We start from the raw sequence: 17,460 nt of genomic DNA, 5'->3' as shown, positions 1-17,460 counted from the left end.
AGGATCTTTACACAAGGGGATGATAATTTTCCACCTCAGAAATGGGCTCCCGAATGGTCCAGTATTTTGCTATCAGATGTCTGAGTAAATTGCTATCTTGCTTTCAGCTGGGATAGAGTTAACTTTCTTTCTAGGAGCTGATATGGTGCTGTGTTTTGGATTCAGGATGAAAACAATGTTGATAACAGGTGGATGTTTTAGTTGTTGCTGAGCAGTGCTTACATAGAGTCCAGGACTTTTCAGCTTGTCACACTGCCCTGCTAGCGAGCAGGTGCACAAGGAGCTGGGAGCGGTCAGAACCTGGACAGCTGACCCAAACTAATCAAAGGAATGTCCCATGTCATGTGGCATCATGCTGAACAATAAACTGGGAGAGCTGGCCAGTGAGTGCTGCTGTTGCTCAGGAGCTGGCTGGGCATCTGCTGGAATAGTGTTGCCAGTAGGAGTAGGGAAGTCATTCTCCCTCTGTACTCAGCCCTAGTGAGGCCCCACCTCGAGTACTGTGTCCAGTTTTGGGCCCCTCACTGCAAAAAAGACATTGAGGCCCTGGAGCGTGTTCAGAGGAGGGCGACGAAGCTGGTGAGGGGTCTGGAGCACAGGCCTTATGAGGAGCGGCTCAGGGAGCTGCGATTGTTAAGTTTGGAGAAGAGGAGGCTCAGGGCCTCATCGCTCTCTATAACTACCTGAAGGGAGGTTGTAGTGAGCTGGGGGTCAGCCTCTTCTCTCTTGTAACTAGTGACAGGACAAGGGGGAATGGCTTCAAGTTGCGCCAGGGGAGATTGAGGCTGGACATTAGGAAATACTACTTTTCTGAAAGAGTGGTCAGGTGCTGGAATGGGCTGCCCAGGGAGGTGGTGGAGTCACCGTCCCTGGAGATGTTCAAGAAACGTTTAGATATAGCGTTGGGAGACATGGTTTAGTGGGGTTGGTGGTGGTAGGTGGATGGTTGGACTAGGTGATCTTGTAGGTCTTTTCCAACCTAGCTAATTCTATGATTCTATGACTCTATGATTCTATGGAAGGTGTTGAGCAATTGCCTTGTGCATGGCTTTTTAAGTATAGTCTTGTTTTTTTCTTATCCCTTTCTTATCAGTCTGTCCTTGTCTCAACCCATGAGTTCTTCTGCTGTTTCCTGTTGTTGATTCTCCCTCAGCACACTGGTGTGGAGTGAGCAAAGGGATGTATGACACTGAGCTGCCTGCCAGGTTAAACTACAGCAACCACTCAGGGAAAATAATGCTAAAGCCAAGCAATTATCTGTAAACAATTTCAGCATCTTTAGCTAAGTTATGTTACAATTCCTTGCTCTTCTTTATTTACTGAATAAATGATTAATGTTTAAATGTACTTAATTTTTTCTTCTTTTTCTCTCTATTCACGTAATTGAATGACCTGTGTCACATCTAATTGTCTTCTTTATGGTAAAAAAGAAATGAGTATTGGAGAAAAGGTCTGCTAGAAAGTCCTTGTGCTGAAGATATGGGAAGCTGAGGGCTTGTGGTGTTTTGTGGGTGAGACCTTGCCTGGAAAATACCTGTTGCGTGTGGGTGGAAAGCAATTTCTGGCAGGAAAAGATGAGCATGAGACAAACGTTGTCTTTTTATGTTTGACTTGAATATTACAGGATTCATGGCCTTGACGACAGATGTCTGTGCCTTGTGATGCAAATGTGTAGAGACAATTGTGATGAAAATGACAAGTGTTTGTCTTCAACAGGATTGCAGTTTGGAACTGTGAAGACAGAAGATGTAGCAAAAAAAAAAATCTTAATTCGCAGAGTTTGTTAAGAAATGTTATAACTTAACCTTGCAGGTCCCTTAAGCTTCTGGTAAGCCTTTGGACAGATGACAACTGCCAATACTGCACAGTAAAGGGTGAATTTGCTTGCTGTTTCTGTACATTGAAAAATAAATTTTCAGGCCTTAATATCCCTGAAATTTGCTTATAAAGGGGATGTTTTATAAATTAGAGAAACATGCATAAATGATGTAAAATGTCATACATTTTCATCAGATGTAGAGTGGATGTCTGAGCTGTTGCTTAGATTGCCCCTTTGATGTTCTAGATAAATTGTATGCTTAAGATTTTATTTACTTTTTATGGCCTGAATATGAGGTCACGTTCACCAGGGTTCTGTCTGTATTTGCATTTTATCAAAGATTTAAGCTTCAAATCATATTGCCATTAATACTGAGCTTGGTTTGCTTAAGAATCCATTTTTATCTTGTTTTAGTTGTGTATTGAAGGGATGTTTCTCCCCGAGGTTTTAAATATACATTTTTTAGGAGGAATAAGGAGAGGGGCTGCTAGGAAGCAGGTGCTGTTTTGTGAAATGCATTTTGGAGTGCACGGGATGAGAATAAAATGGTTTCAGTAGAGCTTATAAATGTCTGACAGCACTGAAAAGAAGGGTTTTGCTCTCTGTTTGCAGGCAAATGACAAGCATGAGCCTGGAGAAGCACAAGTGCTGGGACCCTGTCATCTAGGCTGTGTCTTCAGCTGACTTCTAGCCAGCCGAGCTCTACTGATCCTGCACCATGGAGGACTGCCTTCACACCTCCTCTGAAAACCTCTCCAAGCTGGTGAGCTGGGCCCACAGCCACGGGACCATCTGCAGCCTCATCCCCAACCTCAAGCACCTGCTGTCCGAGGGGGCCCACGGCAACCTGACTGCCATGTGGGGCTGCAGTGCTGGCCATGCCTACCACTGGCCCCTGGCCGCCACTTGCCGGGCTGGCTCCCAGGAACGTGTCTGCTTCCAGGACAGCCGCAGCTTCAACTCAGACAGTCCCAGCATGCTGGGAGTGCCCTCTGAGGCACAGGCTAGCCCACTTGAGCGTTACCCAGGCCGGCCAGGGAAGGCCAAGTTAGACTGCACACGCACCCGTGACTCCTGTGACTTCTCCTACTGCAGTGAGCCCTCGGAGCTGGGTGAGCCAGTGGAAGAGTATGAAGATGAGGCCACTCTCTTTGACATGGTCTGTGAGTCCTCTGTCACAGATGAGGACAGTGACTTTGAGCCGCACCTCCACCGCATGCCTGGTGGCCCTCGGAAGCGTCCACCTGGTGGGCTCCCTGCTGCTGCCCAGACCCAGCCAGCCGACGAGGGCAGTGGCGAGGTTCTCCTCAAGAAGATCAAGCAGGAGCTGCCTGAGGACTACTACATCGTGGCCAATGCTGAGCTGACAGCTGGTGCCGACGGGCCAGCCCTGGCTCTCACCCAGATGTCCAAGCCCAAAGCACCAGTTCAAGCTGGGCCCTCTGGCCTGGGCCCCACCAGAACCCTACCCCTGCCTGCTGCTGGCCCCGACCCTGACCCACAGCACCTCTGTGCCTCCCCACCTGGCCCGCCCCGGCTCCCTGTGCAGAGACCTCCCCGAGGTGCCCTGGCTTCTCCAGCCCGTGGGGCAAGCAGTGGACCCCCACCTGCCCTGCAGGCACCAGCCACTAGCTCCAACACCACTGCTTTGGGGAAGGCCATCAGCATCCCACTGTCAGCCCTGCAGCTGCCTGGACAGGAGGAGGCCCCAGCCACAGAAGAGACCCTGCTGCCTGCCCCACAGCCAGCCCCAGGGGGCGGTGAGGCAGCTGTGTCACCCTCGGTGAGCGCAGAGCCTGAGGTCAGCTCCAGCCAGCAGCAACCCCCTGCTGCCCCTGCTGCCACCCCTGAAGCTGCAGTTCCATCGATGCCAGGTAGGAGCCTGGGTGGAAGTGGCGTTTTGGGGTCCTCCAGCTTGGTGTGAGGGGGTGACTGGGGAGGAAGTTCTTATATACCTACCGTTTCCTTCCTTTTTTTCCATCTTCTGCTGCTGCTGGAGCAGTGAGAATTGGCCCAAAAAGCAGTACTTCTGCTGAATGAGTGTCTTGTGCCAGTCTGCAGGACAGCTCAGTGTTGGACACAGGTGATGCTGGGGCTGAGGAGGTCTGCTAGGTCTCTCTGGACCTAAGTGCAGCTGGTGCTAGCTTTGCCTTTTCAGGAAGTGAGTGGTGCTGTCCTGGGAGCAGGCAAAAGCAGGAGGGAGGTCATGCTGTGCCTCCTTGGTGGTTCAGCCTAGGGGTGTCTGCTCAGACAGAGCAGAGTTAAATAATGGGGGGAGGTGGAAATTGCCTTTACTCAATCCCTGTGGTAGCTGCTTTACCTTAAAAACAATGACACTGCCTTGATGAACCTGGGTACCTTGAAATCTTGTTGAATACTATTGAGTCTATTAATTAGCAAGAGCCTGCAAATCTTGTTGCCAGATAAAACACCTGGAATACTTAAAGACCTGGTTTTACTATGTAAAACCCTACAAAGCTTTGTAAATTAGGCAAGATGGTTGTTGTCTCAGTTACAGCAAAGCAAATTTATTTTTGTGACTCCCATTTCTGCATCCCTGAGAAGTTACTTTGCAGTAGTCCTGTCCTCTAACATCCCTCTTGGAAATCTCAGGCTGATTTACATCTGATTCTGCATATATAAATATGAGAAACATGGGATGCCCAATGTCAATCCAAACTGTGTGGTAAACCTACTTGCTCTGCATTCCTCAGTTTGTAACACATAACTGCTGTGTACACTAGAGCTGGTTTCTACCAGCCTGTCCCTGCAGCTTGTGCCATCTCCAGCTTGCAAGCTGGGGCATACAAACACAAACCTAGGCAGAATTTTGCCATGTACATGTGTGTGTTAACTTGGAGATTGATTGGCTTTCAACAGATGCATTTAAAAAACAAACAAACAAACAAACAAAAAACAGAAAAAAGCAATGCACACACGCAAAACCTTCAAACTAGTTTTGTCAGGATTTGATGGGGAGAAGACCTGAAACCTTTTTATTTTTGAGTGCCCATCTCTGTTCTCAGGTGCCAAACAAGGGCAGCAGCCGTTACAACCGAGGGTAATACCTTGCAAGAATGAACATAGTGCCATGGTTTCTACCCAGAGCTGGGTTGGTCCATATCTAATGTCTCACTATGAGGACAAAGTGAAGTATCTAGATTTACACCCACTGTGTAAACCCCTCAAAACCTCCTAGCACTGCTTGCACTGACAGCAGCATGCTCCCCAAATTCCAGTTCAGCCAATTACACCCTTAATTCTTGAATTTCATGTATTATTCTCAAAATGTGTTACATGGTTCCTCTTCTCAGTCTGGTATAGTGTTTTAATATGCTGTTACTGTACTCAGATGTATCTGCATGTCAACCAGGGTAAAATGATTGATATACAACTGTCACTTCATACGTCTGTCAGGTCTTTAATTTTATAGATCTACCTCCTTCGGCAAAGAAGTGCTGGCATAAATCTTTGAGCTACTGAGAAGTGGGTAATGTGGCAAGTGAATTCACTGCAGATTCATGGTTCTGCACAGCATATTCTTGCAGCGAAACAGTGAAGGTCTCATTAAAGACTGTAGCATGTTTATTGTCCATGCACAGTAATATTAGATTGTTAGATTTACTTAGCAAACTGGGATATACTGGAAGCGGTGCACGATATATAAAATTTGAGCAATATTGAACTAGAAGAGGAAGTTTATCTATCGTGTATGAAAATGTTTCTGTCTAAACAGAAAGACGATGATTAGTACAATTCTTATATAAAAGAAGGCAGGAAATAATTATACAAAGGAGCCTGGGGCTGTTATTAGTTTATAGACTCAGTTGATGTTTTGACAACAAAGGTGGAGTTACTTTATTTATTTACTCAGTGGCAATTGAGTGTTGCAGAGACTTTGCAGAGATATTTTCATGTTTTAAAAGTGAGTGGTATCGGATGTTAGACACTGATTTCTGCTGAGTTCAGGTCTCTATCTAAGCGTTGTTGGATATATTGAATTATTTTTGTTAAACTCAAGCCCTAGTTTGTGGACATTCATCAGTGAATTTCCTGATTGTTTTTGTTCTACTTCATTAGCAAAAGCTTTGAGAATATATGTAGGTATGTGCATTCTACTTAGTCTTGTGGAAGAAAATGAGGGTACTTGTATGTGAAAAGAGAGAAATTTCTGAAATAGTGGAGAGCAGGGAATTTCTGCTGTTTCTCCTTCCCAGATAGCGTCTTTTGTCTTTCTCTTTTGCTAATACTTGATCTGCTTCTGTCCAAGAACCAGCAAGAGCGGTGGGGGTCTCATCAGTTGAGGTGAAAGGTGAGTAAGAAACACAGGTTGCAGTACATACTGCCTTGAAAAAATTATTGTCATTTGGATGTCTGAAACCAGAAATGGGAAAAAAAAACATTTGCTGAAGGATGTGGAATAAGTCTGCGGTTTGGAGGAGGATAGAACTTTCTGTGTATAAAGTCAACTTCTGATCTTTAGTGGGGTAGGACTCAATTTGTAAGCAGAGTGGCTGAGTCATTTCTGAAGAATACTCACCATCCATCTGAGAGTGGTGGTTCACCTCTGACTGAGGGTGAAGATGTGTGTTGGGTTAACAAGCCAGTGCACCAAGATATCTATAGTCCAACACTAGTCTAACACTATCAATACAGGAGGAGCAAAGCGTTCTGTGAGGATACACTAAAAAGACGCAAAATCCACATGCACAGAATGTGCAGAAGCCAAAGAGTCTTGAACAGGGATGGAAAACAAAAAAATCCTATAGATGAAATGGCCAGGTGTGTTGTTTCTGTCAGAAGCATGGCAAATCATGTTCTGTGGGTACCAGTGCAATGCCAGTACACATATCACTTGCTGATGCCACTGGGCAACAGGGTATTGTTTTATATGTACATGCTTTTGCAGAGTTTGGAAAGGACAAAGGTTGTGCATGGATGCCAGTCAGTGTGCTGTGCACTATCTCTGCACTATGGTTTTCAAACCAATATCAAGGTTAGGAGTGCGCCATGATGGACAGTGGATGGATAATACCTCAGTGACTCTGATGTGCTCACTCTGCATTCCTCCCCATTTTTTCATTTTCTGTAACTGGTGTCTCAGGATTCCAGAGCAGTGCATAAGTCACCCTGGCGACTTGGGCAAAGAGCTGGTTTGGTCCTGCAGTCTGATCGCTGCAAGGTGCTAGCAGGGGTTGCAGCCTGCCACAGGCAGCACCACAAGCTGGACAGTACTGTCAGTTCCATGTGTTTGTATAATGTCAGCTTTTTCTCTTCCCTCCTGTACCTGAGCATGAACATTGTAAAATATGGTACACATTGGAATGGGCTGCCCAGGGAGGTGGTTGAATCACTGTCCCTGGAGGTGTTCAAGAAACATTTAGATATAGCGTTGAGAGACATGGTTTAGTGGGGTTATTGGTGGTAGGTGGATGGTTGGACTGGATGATTGTGTAGGTCTTTTCCAACCTAGCTAATTCTATGATTCTATGATTCTATGATATGGGAGTTGTGTGATGTTTGCGGAGAGCTTTTAAATTGAATATTCTGAAGTGTTTCTCTGCAATCAAAATCTTTCTGTCTGTATAATTGTATGGGTTTAAATTCAGTAGGAGCTCAGATCCTTGTGTAATCATAAGATTCATGGTCTTGGAGCTGTTAGATGAGCATCGAAATGTTGCATGATTCAGGAGAGAAGGGGATCCCCCATACCTCATGGATTGCCAGTAGTAACTAACTTTGGTTTAAATTCTGAAATCACTGTAGATATGGCAAGTAAAAAAATGTGCCAGCCAGCACATTCCAGAGAAGTGCAAATAAGTGCAAACAAGAAATAAACAATGCATTTTTTAGGGGTATATAAAGTGTCAGCCATATATACAGAAAGGCCAAATTAATCCCAGCTGTAGTCTTTCCTGTGAAACTCTTCCAAGAATTAGTGCGACACAAAGCAAATAATCACATCAAGGAAACTTTATTTAAGCTCTTGCAAGAACACTTGAATAATTGCTGATAGATATCTGTACTTTAATGTATACAGAAATTGATGACTTTTGGGAAAAGTGAATGCTGAAGTCTTTCTCCAGGGATATGTATTGTTGAATGTGGTCAAAGGAGCAATTAAATTGTTTCTTGCTCTTTGTCTTTACTCTTGGAGTAAAGACCTGGAAGTCCACTGGTGCCTCTTTAGGTCATATAATTGATTCCTATTACTTCTTCACTAGTTCAGCAAAAACTGAGTGCTGAGATAAATATGATTTCAAAAATGTGCTTTAAAAAAAAAAAGTTGGAAGGCCTTCCTTTGTTTATTTAGAAGAATAAAATTAGATAATTATATTTTAACTCGTCAGAAACAAGGAGCTGGAGTATCTCTCCTATGAATAAAGCCTGAAAAGCATGGCTTCTTCAGTCTGGAGAAGAGAAGGCTGCGGGTAGAGCTTGTTGCAACCTTCCAGTACTTAAAGGAAGCTTATAAACCAGGAGGAAGACTAACTTTTTACATGTTTTGATAGTGATAGGACAAGGAGGATTGGCTTTAACCTAAATGAGAGAACATTTTGGTAAGATGTTAGGAAGTAATTTCTTACTCAGAGGGCAGTAAGGCACTGGAACAAGTTGGCCAGAGAAGCTGTGGCTGCCCCATCCCTGAAGGCAGTCAAGGCCAGGTTGGGTGGGGCCCTGGGAAGCCTGATCTGCTGGGGGTCAACCAGCCTACAGCAGGCAGTTGGAACTGAGTGGGCTTTAAGGTCCCTTCCAACCTAAGCTGTCCTATGATTCTGTCTCCTTGCTGCCCTAAATATTAAATATTTATGAAACAATGCAACTTTGCACACAAAAGAGAGGGCTGATGCTTTTCTTGAATGTAGTCTGATATGGGAGAAGGTTGAGGATGGGGTTGGGTAGTATACCTGCAACAAGAGAGATGCAGGCTTGGCAGTCCATTAACAGGTGAGAAATTGTAGTTTCCATGCAGTCTGTGGCAATTCCTTACCTGTAGTTTAAAGGGATTTGAATCATCCAGAAAGTTCCACTGCAGCCAGGCCCTGGCAAATATTAAAGGATTAAAGCTGTAAAACATGTAGAGTTCATCTGCCGTTTGGATAGAAGAATTGCATCACAGAAATTTATTGAAACTTAATATAAATATACTTTTTCAGTTTTAAATGTTATAGCACAAACAGTATTAAGGTTTTGTGTCATATTGGAAGAGTAACTGGCAACTTCAGTAAATGGTTGAGTTCTAGAGCACCACTGCTTGTTTCAGGCTTGGAAATTTCCTGTCTCTCTCATCACTCCAACATAAAATGCAGAAAGGCAGAAGAAGCGGAAGAGAGAAGTAGAAAACAACCTTTTTTACAAGACCAGCAGGATTAGATGCTGGGCTCTCCTGTTTGCTGATTAAACAGACCTCTGCTCTGTGCAAAGTTCTGTGTTTTGTGATACCAATATTTAATGGAAGAAAGTAAGTCCAGTGTTCCAGCAGTTATGTAAAGATATGGAAAAAACAAAGGAAACTCAACATCTCTGTATTTTTCAGTACTCATAGATTTCCATTTCTTTATTCTTTCCGTAGAAAGAGGTGTCTTTTTGCCTCTCACCTCATTTCAGATTGCCTTCAGAAAATTTGTTGACAAATGCCTCTGTCGCTTTTACCATTGTCTGTTTAATTTTGAACCTATTCTATTAGTATGATTTATGAGTCTCTAAGCAAGAAAAGTTAGGTAGGGTGAGATCAGAGTGGGATCTGTAGAGGAGACAGAGCACAGCAGCCAAGATAGGCACTGATTCTGGAAAGGTCTCAGGCATGTGCCCTTCTTCTGCGCTTTGGATGGGATGCTGGAACAGAAAGGAAACACAGGGCATGGCTTTTAGGTCAGGATACTTAATGAGAGTGTCTTTGCACTTTGAACGTTATTTAGGAAGTTTGTCTGTGGAAGAACCATCTCACGTATGTCTTCAAGGTTTAAGCTTTTAACAGTGCAACTAAACCATGGGAAAGACTGTCTTCAACTGTCTCTGTTATGAGAGCATGCCATTTTTGCATAAGATGTTCTGTAAAATCAGCACACAGTGACTTCTTATTTCTTCAATTTTCCTCATACCTAAGTTATTTCCCTCTTGGTGATTCTTGTGTCATGTCCTCTTATTGTGCGTGCAATGAAGCTAGAACACCTTTTAATGTGAAACAGATCAGAAAAAAAAAATCTGAGTCTACTTTCTGTCCACTTAAGTAAAATAATATATTGAATACAGAAAGTGTTTGCAGTTTTCGAGTGCTCAGAAGAGAGAGCAGAAAGATGGCGGTAGATTATTTTGTCATGGCTGGCACAGCACAGAATAGTGCATGCTAAAGAAAGCAGATCCTGGAAGACACTGAAATGTGCTGCAGTCTATCCCTCTTTGATAAACATGAAGTAACAAAGTAATATTGCAGATTGCCCAGAGAAGTTGTGTATGCCCCATCCCTGAAGGCTCTTTTCTAACCTGACCTGCTGGGTCGCAGCATGCCCATGGCAGGAGCTTCGAAGTGGCTGGACTTTTAAGGTCCCTTTCAACCCAAGTCTTTCCATGGTTCTTCAGTAACCAACTCTTCTGCAGTACCCTTGCCAGGAGCTTAGCAATGCTTCCTGAAGCACATTTGTAAACCCCACCTTATACTAGACAAAGCAGATGTGAGTATGACAGTAGAAGTTGACTCCAATCCTGAGCCAATAGCGTGGAGGAGGGCACCCACTGGAAAGTGACTAATCCTCTGAAGATGTGCTAAATCTCAACATCCCCAGAGACACCAAATCTTTAGCAAGCTGGAAGAAGTGGTGTTATTCCACTGAGTTCTTCAAAACTGGAGTTTCATTGTGGTTCATTTTACAATTGGGACTAGGACATTCTGTGGCATGGTAATGAGGAGTTGTGCCGCAGTTAAGCTCGCTATGGAACCTTGGTGTGAACAGAGAGCCCTACCTCAGAAAATGTTTACGTTTTTGCTAACCTAGACAAAGGCTTTCTGCAGACACGATCGTGCTTTCAGAGAACACCACAAAAGGAACCAGCTGGATTTGCTTGCAATTCTCAGTGAAATCGTGCGGAAGGAATAAATGAAAGTTTTGAAATCTGCAGCTAAGGAAGGCTATTCATTAAATGCTGGAGCTCGTTGATTAATCTAACTAATGAAACATCGAAGACGTTATCAACAGCTTTAGTGGTGCTTCTACTAAAGTTCAAAGAGCACCTTAAAAACATGCTTTTTTCTCTCTCCCTACCTGGCTGATTTCTATTTCACAGGCCTTTATTGCATCTCTTATCTTTTGAAGTGCGTTACCTGTATTACATACTTTTATACTCTGCCTTCACTGATCTTTTTTCCATCTAAGTATAATTCAGTTCTGCTACCATATACATACAGTACATACTGTATTACTGACTTTGATCTTGGAACTGAAATGCAGTTCTGAAGCACTGAAGCACCAAAAAGCACTGCTATGAGGATGGTGATTGTTGCACATGAATTTCTCTTCAGAGCTGTGAAGCTGGCACAGGTACAGTTCTGTATGTGACAGCCTGCAAGGATACTATAAACTTTTGAAGAGGAAAGCATTGAGTGGAAGGATGCATGTGGTCTGAGAAAAGGGCCTGGCCTTAATTTATAGAATAATTTTCTCCTGTGGCTCAATAGGAAAGAGCAGAGCAGCCCCTTCAGCAGCGGGCTCAGGGCCTCCACAGCCAGCCTTATGTCTTTGGGCAGGGCATGGGATGTCTGCACTGCTGCCTCATACTCTGAGTCTATGTTATGTGCTTAATTACGCTTTCACCATTAAGTGCATCGGCTACATCTTACTTCTAACATACACCTCTTGCTCCCATTGACTTCAGCAATTGTCAGTGCACACATATACACACATCCAAGTACCATATGTGTTCCCATTCTTTAGACCAGGATATATTTAGACTGGTGGTGACACTGTGGTCTGCTGTTGCTTTGCATTAACTAGATCTTCATTATGAAAGCATGCAGCCATTGATTAATGTTAATCATTTACTTGATAAATTGTCCTTGGAAAAAAGAAAAAGAAAAAGTTGACCTTCTGTATTTAATCAAAGAAGGAAGAAATTGATTCAGAGATAGTCTGACCCAGGTCACATCAGCCCAGGGCAAAATCTGAACGCTCTTTGTTGCTGAGTTATTTCAAGCAGGACATAACGGTACCTAAACATACTGCCTGTGAAAGATTAGGATACTCATCTCTGATCTCTGAGTAGCTTGCTTCACTTTTCTCTTTGCTCTCACCTCTATTCCAACTGGATATTTGCCTGATCTCTGCTTTAGTCCAGCTGGCTGGGCAAGTTTGCCTGAATGAGTGAACAACAGAAGTATGGAGTAACTTCTTCCTGCTCATGACTTGGTGCAATCTTCCACTGACTGCAGTGAGCTGTCCTTCAGTCGTGTGGATGTCCTAGGTTATGAGGATCTTCTTCTGTCTTTGACTCTTCAGAAATGGAGTATTACCCGTTGTTTGGAACTGCTGTCTGTAACTGACAATACCTCCAAGAAACAAATTAACAGGCAGGAAAGTTACTCTAGGTTTTACAGCTCTGCACTGTTGCCTGTGTGCTGGGATGTGCTTTGCTTTTTACTTGTAGATTTCCGTTTCTTTTTTTTCTCTCTGTAGAAGGAAGTATCTTTTTGTCTGTGTTTCACCTCTCCTGATTTCAGACAGCCCTTGAAAACTTGTCGACAAATAGCTTTGTCCCATTTACCATTCACTTGCATAGTTGTTAAATACATCAGACTGCTTTTTGTGCTAGTTCACGATAAAATATCCATATATATGTGTATATACTACGCATCCATAATTACAGTCATTAAGTTATACTCCAGGTTATACTCTTGCTTGAATTAGTGTGTGTCATTTTTCTATGAATTCATTCCGTAGCAGGGGAACTGTTTGTTCCAATGCTGCATAGAATAACAAATTATTTTTATGGAAATAACAATACAATCCAGGCAGGAAAATTTTGACAATGTAATTACAGAAGAGAGCTAATAACAATATTCTGAGCAACAAAGAGGTGTGTATGTGTGTGTATGCTCTGTGTGCGCGCACATAGCTAGAAATAATTTGAAAGCCCTCGATTTATTTAAACAGACTTTCTTCAAATACAGCTGCAAAATGTGACTACATGTCTATTCAATTAAAGTCTGACAAGGTAAGTTTAAACATGTATTCAGGGACAAGCCATGCCAGGAGCTGCAGACTGATGGCACCTGCGTGTTCCTTATCTCTCCGTCTCTGCTCTGTGCAGAATGCCCAGCTGTTCCCACTGGGACTGCTATGTCTCTGGGGCAGTGTGCCTGCTTTGGTCATCCAGGGTGCGGGAGCAGCTGCTTGGCTGCCTCTGATGCCCGAGGTCTGTGGCCTTTCTCTTGGTTGTGATGCATTCGTCTCTCTGCCCTTGCCGAGCTGCTCAGTCTCCTTCAGGCTTGTAGGAACTTCAGGTCTTTGAACTTCCACCCCTTCCTGTCGTGACTAGCGTTGTGTTTGCAGAGGTTAAAGCGAAGTTCGAATGCAGTGTGGGAAGGTGATAGCAGATTGTGCAGTTGGGCAACATCACCAACCAGAATTTCAGAAACAAAGCTGCGATCTCTGTAACACGGCAATCTGAGTACTGAACTAAACATAAGATAATGGTGGGAGAAAAAGTCCTGCATTACAGTTTTTTTGGGGTACGTGTGCTGTGTTCTTTGTTACCAAAGGTCTGTGGTGCTGGCTCCCTGCACATGTTCCCTGCTACACCTGCAGCAGACAGTCCATCCAGAACAGGAAAGGATACCTTTTGATTCACTACCATTGGCACTTTAATAAAATAGAGGGGGAAATGTCTGCAGTCTCTAATAAGCAATACTTCAAATAAGCGCTGTCAGCCTGTGCAGAGGGCTCTGCAGTGTGATTTATTACATTAATTACAGTCATGTGGGCCTCGTGCTCTTAAGTCTGAAACTGCTGTCACATTCTAAACTTGATTTAAGCATACATTTTGGCCAAGACTAAAATACAGTCTATTATGATTAACGTAATAAAATATTTATTACATACTCCCTTTCTTTGTTCTGCTGCTCATTGTCCCAGTTAGACTGCCTCATTCCAAAACTGTGATATACAGTCAGATTTCAGATGATGAGGATCCTCATCTGTTTTTCATCTCTCCCTTCACTGTTGTTCTTTTTTTACATCCCTTTGTTCTGATTCTCCCTTCTCTCCCCCTGATCTTCATTTCCCACCCATCATTCCCAACTCTGCATCTCACTGCTGTCTGGAGTGAATCAAAAGCAGCCAAACTTCATAGCCCTAGCTCATCCCTTCGAGACCTCTTGCCGTGCTTTCTCAATTATACTTATTAAGGTTAGATCTTAAATGCAGTGACATTACAACTGTTGTTAGGCTGCAGCTGAGAGCTTGCTAGGCCTGTGGTGAGGTAGGGTTGTGTGCAAAGAGAAGACCAGTCTGTAAATGGAAACATGTTTGTGTCCTTTTTCCCATTCTTCTTTCACAGGGCTTGCATCTGTAGGAGGAACCCAGGGTGTGAAACTCTATGTTGTTTGGCAGGTTTGGCCCATAGGAATACATGGGCTGAGAGGAAGAGCCTTCAGCAACTGTGGCTCTGCTCAGTGTAAGCATGTTGTCCTTTCGTTTGTACAAGCAGGCAGTAGCCTTAGTGTCCCTTCCTCATGCTACTTTTCATGCAGACACAAGTCTTAGACAAAAGCTGCGTCCCCAGAGGTATCCTGATATAATTAGCAGTTTTATGCCATTGTATAGGATCTGCAATGAATAGAAACAACTCAACTTAGAGATTGTTGTGGCACAGAATTCCACTGGTCCAAATTTTCCAAACCACCATGTGAATCGGCACCCTTGGTTTTGTACAAGCCAGCCCACTCTTTAGATTACTGGCTGGGTAATTAGTGTTCACAAGATTCATTTATAGATGTAACTCCAGCATTCTCTGTACGAGCAAATAAGGTTGGAAACTTTATGAAAAATGTGGCTATCTCTTTCTCTGTTTAAAAGTGGACATTTTGACATGAGAATTTGTATTTTTCCCCTAATGCTTCACTGGTTTTCAAATAATAAATGTTATCCAACAAAGGAGGTTCTTTTCACATCCTTCCAATTTTTTCTTTCCTCATTTTGAGTTTTTCTTCTTGAGTTTTCTTCTCATAGCAGCTTTTGAATCTAGTCATCAAACACACATGAATGTTGTTCAGTCTTGCTCCTCTACTGCCATCTAAACAAATAATGACTGGCTGATCTCTCCGTGTCTGTATAGGCACATACTTACACACACGATGCAGGAAGCAGTCACTGTATGCTTTGCTGAACTGGGGCTGCCTTCTGTACTGCTGCTGAACAGGCCAAGTCTGCTTGGAAAATGAATGCTTCATTTCTGCAGTGCCACATCCAGCTTCCAGTTCTCTATTTAAGTTAGACAGTTGCTGACATACCCCTTTAGTTCCTTCTGCCACAGGTTGTGTAGTAAATAACATGCTTTGAAAGGGCGCAGCTTTTCACTGTGTTGCTGAAATATCCTAGGTAAAAAGGAAGAATATTTTCTAGCATTAAATGTTTAACGTGAAGAAAATCTTTGGCAAAAAAATATCTCTTGGCCTTATCACTGCACTGAAGTTAGTAGCTGAAGTGTTCTCAGTGGAGTTTGCTGTTTCGGTAGAAAATTATTAGCTTATGCGAAGGTACATTTGCAAACGTAAATCTGGCATTTGTGTCACATTGTGTCGCATTTTGCCACTTACCAACTTTAGCAACACTTCAGTTTAACCAGTCTGCCTGATTTTTTTTATCCTGAGCTCTGAAAGACAAACATTGATGTGTTAGAAGTGGACATAGCTTTAGAAAGTTTACCTAGTTATTCTGGAAGTGAAGAGGTTTCACATCTTTCGAAAAGTTACCTAATTGTACTAGTTTTGCTCTATGGAAAACTCATAGAATCATGAAGGGACTTTAAAGATCGCACACCCAGCAGATCAGGCTGCCCTGGCCTCGAGCACCTCCAGGACTGGGACATCCACAGCTGTTCTGGGCACCCTGTGCCTGGGCTTCACTGCCCTCTGAGTGAAGAATTTGTTCCTAACATCTAACCTAAATCTGTCCTCTTTTAGTCTGAGGGCATTACGCGTTATCACTACGCACCCTGACAAAGAGTCTCTTCTCATCCTTCCCGTGGACCCTACCGTGGTACTCGAAGGCTGCAGTAAGGTTTCCCTGAACCTTTCTCCAGACTGAACAAGCCCAGCTCTCTCAACCTGTCTACATGGGAAAGGTGCTCCAGCCCTCTGGTCGTCTTCATGACCCTTCTCTAGTCCTGCTCCAATGCTCCAATTACTCCACATTTTTCTTGTGCTGAGACTCCCAGGCTTGGACGCAGTGCTCCAGATGAGGCCTCATGAGAGCAGAGCAGAGGGGGACAGTCCCCGCCCTCTCCCTGCTGGCCACTCTTCTGTTGGTGCAGCTCAGGATGCAGTTGGCTTTCTGGGCTGCAAGCTCCCTCCATGAGGATTTTTTATGCTTCAGGCACTCCACATCTGTGAAGAGTGGGTCCCTGAACCTCAGTCAAATATACTAGGGTCCAAAGAATTTGTTCTTAAAAATCATCTGAAAAATGGAAATAAGAGAAGGATGAGGCAGGATAGGTGAACCTTTATCTTTCTGAGCTTGGTTGTAACTCAGATTACTAATTTGGAGCAGGGCAGCTAATGTGGCAGGCTCCATTCCAGCTCTGAGCCCCAAAAGCATTTCACCTGGACATCCCCTAGGTATGAGGTGTGTGGTTGCTCCACTGCTCTTGCAAAAGATCTTCTGCTTCCACTGTTTTCCTGGCTGGGCCTCAGGGAGCAGCCATAGTTTCCTGCCGTGAAAATGCTGCGCAGTATTTGGCAAACCTGGTGGAGGTGGACTTGATGTATTCATTCTTGCTAAATGGAAGTTGGAAAATTAAGTGGATTTGGGTAAACATGAACTAGGTGGCCCCACTGTTGGGATACAGAGGAAACACATCACATCTTGCATTGCAGCAATCTACAACAGTGCACAAGAGAATAGCTTCAAAAGAAAGTAGGAAACTATGCAATCGCACACACCGTAAGTACCACTGTAAGTGTTCAGCAGCTGAAGTGAGATGTGAAGTAAATAAAGAATACAACACTTTCATTTTTCCTTTACTTTTGACAAAATCAAAGCCAACTAGGTGAAGTTAAGACCACACTGAGGGCAAATTAAAACACTTCGGGTATAGAAAATGCACTTTTAGTACATTTGTGGGCTATTTCAAGATCAGAAGATGTTACATTGCAGTCATGTAGAGAAGGAGTGGCTTTGTACAAGTTGAAAGTCCCTGGAGCACTCCTGATTTGCAGTGTTCATTAGTCACTGCTACTATCTGCTGCATAAAAGATAGATCCTGTCAGTTATAGGAGGACATAAATTCTTAATCCCTTGTCAGGGCTCCAGGTTTTCTGGTAGCTGAGGATGATGTAGTAGTCTTGTTAATATTGATGGGAATTTTATTGTTGACTTTGCACCTTTCATCTTTTTTGGCTGTTGTGGCAAGAAAGTAGTGAAAATGAGTGC

General features: G+C 43.6%; 1 protein-coding gene across 33 annotated transcripts in view; it reads left to right on the top strand.

The window, feature by feature from the left end:
• The window catches only part of KIAA1958 (KIAA1958 ortholog), a 76,423-nt gene that overhangs the window by 28,027 nt on the left and 30,936 nt on the right, over positions 1–17,460 (top strand). For 16 of the 33 annotated variants that reach the window (XR_002433105.1, XR_002433104.1, XM_021379364.1 and 13 more), the window contains 2 exons: positions 1,717–1,874; positions 2,432–3,693. Coding sequence is in view for 31 of the 33 variants with exons in the window: in XM_021379364.1 (XP_021235039.1) it covers positions 2,538–3,693 (1,156 nt within the window). In the remaining 2 variants the exon portion in view is untranslated. Of the gene's footprint in view, positions 1–896; positions 1,875–2,431; positions 3,694–17,460 lie in introns of those variants that run through there. The other 17 variants (XM_021379379.1, XM_021379376.1, XM_021379350.1 and 14 more) reach the window with 4 other exon arrangements.

Source organism: Numida meleagris, chromosome Z, assembly GCF_002078875.1.
Source record: "Numida meleagris isolate 19003 breed g44 Domestic line chromosome Z, NumMel1.0, whole genome shotgun sequence".
Taxonomy (NCBI): Eukaryota; Metazoa; Chordata; class Aves; order Galliformes; family Numididae; genus Numida; species Numida meleagris.
The sequence above is the reverse complement of the archived record's forward strand: the minus strand, read 5'-3'. Positions and strand labels throughout refer to the sequence as shown.